The sequence below is a fragment of the Vigna umbellata genome, chromosome 5, assembly GCF_029865625.1.
Source record: "Vigna umbellata cultivar VRB3 chromosome 5, Vumbellata_1.0, whole genome shotgun sequence".
Lineage (NCBI taxonomy): Eukaryota > Viridiplantae > Streptophyta > Magnoliopsida > Fabales > Fabaceae > Vigna > Vigna umbellata.
In genome coordinates this window covers 2,626,605-2,632,243 of record NC_142169.1, presented here as the reverse complement: position 1 = coordinate 2,632,243, position 5,639 = coordinate 2,626,605, and the positions used below count along the sequence as shown (strand labels likewise).

The following is a 5,639-nucleotide window of genomic DNA, read 5'->3' as shown; positions in this document are numbered from 1 at the left end:
TCAACCACCCTGTCAGTACCCGAAACGTCCGATATGGGAGGACAGACGTCTATATAATTGTAGACGTCCGTCCCCCTCCACAACGGACGTTTAAGGGGCTGAAGACAATTAATTATTCAACCACCCTGTCAGCACCCGAAACGTCCAATATGGGGGACCGATGTCCGTCCCCCCCACAACGGAAGTTTAAGGGGCTGAAGACAATGAATTCTTCAACCACCCTGTTAGCACCCGAAACGTCCGTTGTGGAGGGGGACGGACGTCTATATAATTATAGACGTCCGTCCCCCTCCACAACAGACGTTTAAGGGGCTGACAGAGGGGAGTTGAAGAGGTGATTGTCCAGCCTCTTAGACATCCGTGGGTGGGGTCCGGACGTCTATAATTATATAGACGTCCGTCCCTCCCACAACGGACGTCAATAATTTCACTTATTTACGAATATGCCACCAGTCAATTATTTACGTTGAGGCTATTGAGGACGGACGTCTAAGAGGTGACATTATAGGCCATTTCTACACTAGTGATCTCTCTTCACTACTACAGAATTGATCATAGATAGCGCTAAATAGATAGCGCTTTTTTTAATAAGCGCTATATATGAATGTGCGGAAAGATAGATAGCGCTTTTTTAAATAAGCGCTATCTATACATATGACAATAGATAGCGCTTTTTAAAAAAAGCGCTATCTATAAATAATTAATATTATTATTTTTATTTATAATTTAAAATAGACTAATAGATAGCGTTTTCTTAAACAAGCGTTGTCTATTCCAACACAATAGATAGCGCTTTTTAAAAAAAATGTTTTCAGTTTTCTTAAGGTGGGTGCAGTGAATGTGGCTTCGAGACCGGCTGGGAACAATATTGGTTATATTTTCTATCCTTATTTCTTTTTTCTTTATTTTTTTACTTCTTTCTTAGAGTTTTGTCGAGAAGCACAAAGAAATTGGCGAGAGAGAATTCGGGGGTCGAGGGCATGATTTTCGAAGGCTCATTCTTCCCTTTTCTTCTCTATTTTCCATTCACTAACACTCTGCTTGTGTGACCACCCTCTCCTTCTACGCCCCTCCCAATCTCCCCTTTCCCCAACCTCATCTTCGTCGACGCCGCTGGCTCTCTCGCCATTTTTGACACGGATGGCTTCGTCCATCTTACCACGCTTTCCGTCCACCGCAACGCCGCTATCAACAACCTCGCCCTGCACCCGTCCGGTGAGCGCGCCCTCACCGTTGCTCGTGACAGCTACCTCGCCGTCGTCAACCTCGTCCGCGGCTACCGCAACTGCTGCTTGCGCCTCGACAAGGAAGTTACTCTGGTCAAGTTCAATTCATCCGGCGACCACTTTTTTATGGCCACAAAGAAGAAGGTTTCTGTCCACCAGACTGAGGATGCACACATATTGTTCGAATTGGAATGCTCTAAGCTCCTTCTCTGCGTTGCTCCTGCTAGGTTATGTGATTCTTCAAATTCTTTCTTTGTTTTCTCGAATTATCATCGAATATCAAGTTGGTTATTTATATTTTCTCTGTTTCTTCTTTTGGTACTGCTGATTTGTCTTGTATGTTAAAAAAACCCTAGGGTTTAGGTAGCATTTGATAAAGAAAGTTTGGTATATTGTCACTAGTTAAGTTTTTCGGGCGTCTAATACTTGTGATGTTCTGCTGTGGGAAGATTTTACACAGATTTTGGAGACTATTTGAAGCATCAATGAACCGTGAGAAGTTCCCAGAGAAGGTGCACTCATAAACTAACTATTTTTAACTTTGGATGATGGAGATTATAGATATTTTACTGTGTCTTACAGAACAACTTAATACCTCATTGTACCCATTTCAATTCTAATTCTTCTAAAACAAATTGCATAAAAAATTTAGATCTGATGGCTTAATTATTGATTTGTTGCTTGCTTACTACAGGTATCCTCCACATGAAAGAAGAGCAAATGCTATAGTGCAGTAGCATGTCTAAATTTATAATTAACTATATTTGTTCTAATATCAACACTGGGGAAGTGACTTTTCTCTGTTGTTTTCATGTTGATTGTAGGAAGATGTAATAAAGCCTCTACTTGATGTGACAGAAACAACTCTGCTTCACTACTGTATGTAGAGTCTCTTAAGTTGATGAGGTGCAACTGACTTGAGTTTTAATTGCTTGTCAAGTATGCATTCTAAAGCTATCATTTTTTTTCTTTACTCTCAAGAGCCTGACTGTGCCGCTATTATCTACTACACTTTTGTGCCATACATGACTACTTCCCTATAATATATATAGGGGATGAAACCACTTTTTTTTTGCTTTTTTATGTTATTAACAACTTATAATGTTTTGCTGTAACACCCGTTTTTAATATATATATATATATATATATATATATATATATATATATATATATATATATATATAATAACATAAATGCTTATCATCAACCTGGTAAAATATAATTTATTTGACCTGTCCTAGAAGTTTTTGTATTTCCAGTAATTATTATTTTGACAATGTCTGATATAGAATTTCTTACCCTGTCCTGTATTGGGGGATTGAATGATTAATGATTTGAAATTGAGGCAAGAATACTGAATTTATATATGGAAGCGTATTATGTTGTTCGTTTTAGCATTCAACCACATCTAAGTCTGAACTATGACAATGTTTAGGTGTGGAGGCTATAGTAAAAAGGAACCTGGTGAAGTACTGACACTTCAGAAGCGAGTGTTAGCAGTGCTAAATGAGGCAAGGTATAATGTTTGGATCTTAACTTTTAAAATATAAGAGTTGTTTTCAGTGGATTTGATTTTCCATTCAGTAAGATGTGTTGGCCAGGCAGGCCCACTGAATATGTCTGAAATTATTTTTTTTCTTTTTTATCTCTAACAGTAATAGATGCAAGAAAATAATATGTGAAAATTCCATAATGTCAGCATGTACCTTAAACCTTTGTTTTGTAGAATTAAGAACGTTCTTTCTTTCTAAGGCCATCTAACTATTTGGACCATTTTTTATTCTTTGTCAACTGTTTGACTACTGTCCCAGGAATAATTTGGATGGTAAGATTGTTAAGAGAGGGGATTATGCGATAGCAGCAACGAGGGCGGCTTATTATGTTACCCCTGGCAATCACAGTAGTGCCTCAAAGTGAAACAAGGTTAGTATGATTGTATATCTGGTATAATTGGACATGGTATTTCTTATTGTATTTATTTTTGGTCTAATATAAGGATACACGAATGGGGTTCTGGTGTTAATAAACTCTTGCAATTTTTATTTTAATGAATATTAAAATGGCAATTTGCTCCTCCGATTAATACTAATTTGATTCTGATGTTAATAATTTTAACTACTTTATAAATTTTTGCTATTTTTGTTATTATATCACGCATTACTATATTATAAAATTGTGACTTATAAATACTTAATTTGAAAATTTATTTTCTCTTATGATGTGACAAGATATAATTCTTTACTAGCAAACAAGTTTAGTAAAATTTTGCTGGAAAATACTACTTGTAAATATTCAATTGTCTCTATTATAATTGAAATGACTTAGACATGATCTTCGTTATTCTCTTCAATGATTGTCCTGGTGGCAACCAACCTTATATATCCTCGCCAATGATACTCTCTTTTTGCTGTAGGCCAGTGTTTATCTTAAAACAAGTAATTCATGTTTAACTTTTTTTTCAAGGGCCAAGCTGAGAAATAATTTAAAGTAGAAGTAGAAGCTATTGGTCGAGTGCGACACAAAAATCTTGTACAATGAGTCATTCAAACCTTGATAATTAAAATGTCTTTTTCTTGAGCTACAGATGTAATGTTATTCTTAATATTTGTGAAGGATGTATGACATTGTGGAGTGGGACGCAATATTCCCACTTGTTCATGCGGCATGCCCAAGAAAACAGGCAACTTTATATATTGTGATCTATTACTGTTCCTTTTTCTAAATGCATAATTATCTTTTTGAAGCCTTATCCATAGGCACTTCTTAAGTTTGCTTCTTCTTGATTAGTGTTGTTGTTATCATTGTATTTTCACACCTTGCATGGGTTCAAACTGATAGAAAGTCCGATGGTCTTGGCTACTTGAAGTATCCTTTGATTTCAGATATCACCAAATCCATCTCGAAATCTTTTGGTGTTCTCATTCCAGATCAGGTATTTTTAAATTATAGCTATCCTTACCCGAATGTATTATGTGCTCTAGTTTCAAATTCCCTGGAAAGAACTGTAGGATGTTGTCTAGGTAAACATCTGTCATTTATAATTAGTCTTTGCATCTATTTATGTGCATTGGTCTTGCAGGCCATTAGACGATTAAATGTCTGTGAAATTGTGTGGATGAGTAAACTATCATAATGTTCTTTGAAGAGTAAACAAATAACTTCATTCTCTGCACTTTTAATGTTAAACGTATGAATCTGTACCAGCATGGCATATTAGCTTACTGAATATTCTTTGGCATGTCCTACATCATGTCTTTGGTTTAGATAAAACAAAATTACTACAGCAACTCATATAGCTTACTTAACTAATTTTATATTACTTTTATTTCTTGCAGTATTTTTCTAATTGCAGATGTCAACGCAGTATTTTTCTAATTGCAGATGTCAACAATGTCGTGACAATCACATTATTGAAGTGAGAGAAGATTGGTGTTACATGTAATTAGTACATGCTTATAGGTTATGTTATGATGATATACATTCTTATAGTACTAATAGGATATATATGTTATCGTTGTATATATTATCTTATAAAACAATGTCATGTTATGACACATACGAGATGACTTAACGATTATATTTAAAAATATTATTGTATAATAATTTTTATTCATATTAATGAACATTCTTTTTTAGATTTTTGTCTGTCATATTTTTCTTAATATTTTATATTTTTTTTGTAAATAATAAACCAATAAATAGCACATGTTTGTACATAATAAAACTAATATTTTATATTTTCTTTTGATTTTTTGAAATATTTTATTGAAAAATTATTAATTTTTTTTTTAAAAATTGACCAATAGATAGCGTTTATTTAAATAAGCGCTATCTATTACTGTCTGACAATAGATAGCGCTTGTTTAAATAAGCGCTATCTATTGTCAGACAACAATAGATAGCGCTTTTTTTATAAGCGCTATCTATTAATAGATAGCGCAGTCATAGATAGCGCTTAAAAAGCGTTATCTATGACAAAAAAAAGCGCTATCTATACACTTTTTTGTAGTAGTGCTTGCATAATCCCTTTTTAAAGTCTGTTCTTTATTATTTAATCCCTAATCTCTAATTCTGAGTCCCAAGGTCGGTCTTCACCTCTTAGAGCTAGGTAGGCGCCATTTTCTTACCTCACACATTAAGGAACTTTTCAAATGCCTCGGAATCTTAAATCCTCGTGAAGTGAGTTGGGATAGAACTAAAGTTGGTTTAAACCCCTTGGCCCCATGATATTGTGCACATGATGTAGCATGGTAATTGGTTATGTTTGTGTTTGCGTGTACACATCAAGAACTGATTCAAATTAAAATTGCTTTAATTTATCATTGCAAATATGGTCTGCATTTAAATTGAAACATAAATCTAAGATTTCAAACATTATAATACTATACACAAATTGAAACCGGAAGTTTCCAC

General features: G+C 34.6%; 1 protein-coding gene across 3 annotated transcripts; it reads left to right on the top strand.

Annotated features, from left to right (window-relative positions):
- Window positions 1–868: 868 nt before the first annotated feature.
- LOC148197520 (uncharacterized) lies at window positions 869–4,863 on the top strand. 3 transcript variants are annotated; one of them, XM_088116796.1, is made up of 5 exons: window positions 869–1,453; window positions 1,687–1,738; window positions 2,051–2,105; window positions 2,662–2,742; window positions 3,038–3,098. In XM_088116796.1, the coding sequence occupies exons 1-4, from the start codon at window positions 1,353–1,355 to the stop codon at window positions 2,700–2,702; spliced, it is 249 nt and encodes an 82-aa protein (XP_087972922.1). In that variant the 5' UTR covers window positions 869–1,352; the 3' UTR covers window positions 2,703–2,742; window positions 3,038–3,098. The 3 variants fall into 3 exon arrangements, 2 of the variants coding, with proteins under 2 accessions (XP_087972922.1, XP_087972923.1); XM_088116797.1 differs by lacking the exon at window positions 3,038–3,098 and adding exons at window positions 4,065–4,158; window positions 4,562–4,863 and having other exon boundaries at window positions 905–1,738; window positions 2,051–2,132; XR_015786982.1 differs by having other exon boundaries at window positions 908–1,738; window positions 2,051–2,165; window positions 3,038–3,099.
- The last annotated feature ends 776 nt before the right edge of the window (window positions 4,864–5,639 follow it).

Coding starts and splice junctions, on each gene's coding strand:
- LOC148197520 (XM_088116797.1), top strand. Junction 2,743..4,064: donor GCAGTGCTAAATGAGGCAAG/GTATAATGTTTG, acceptor TCAAACTGATAG/AAAGTCCGATGGTCTTGGCT. Junction 4,159..4,561: donor GTGTTCTCATTCCAGATCAG/GTATTTTTAAAT, acceptor TATTTCTTGCAG/TATTTTTCTAATTGCAGATG.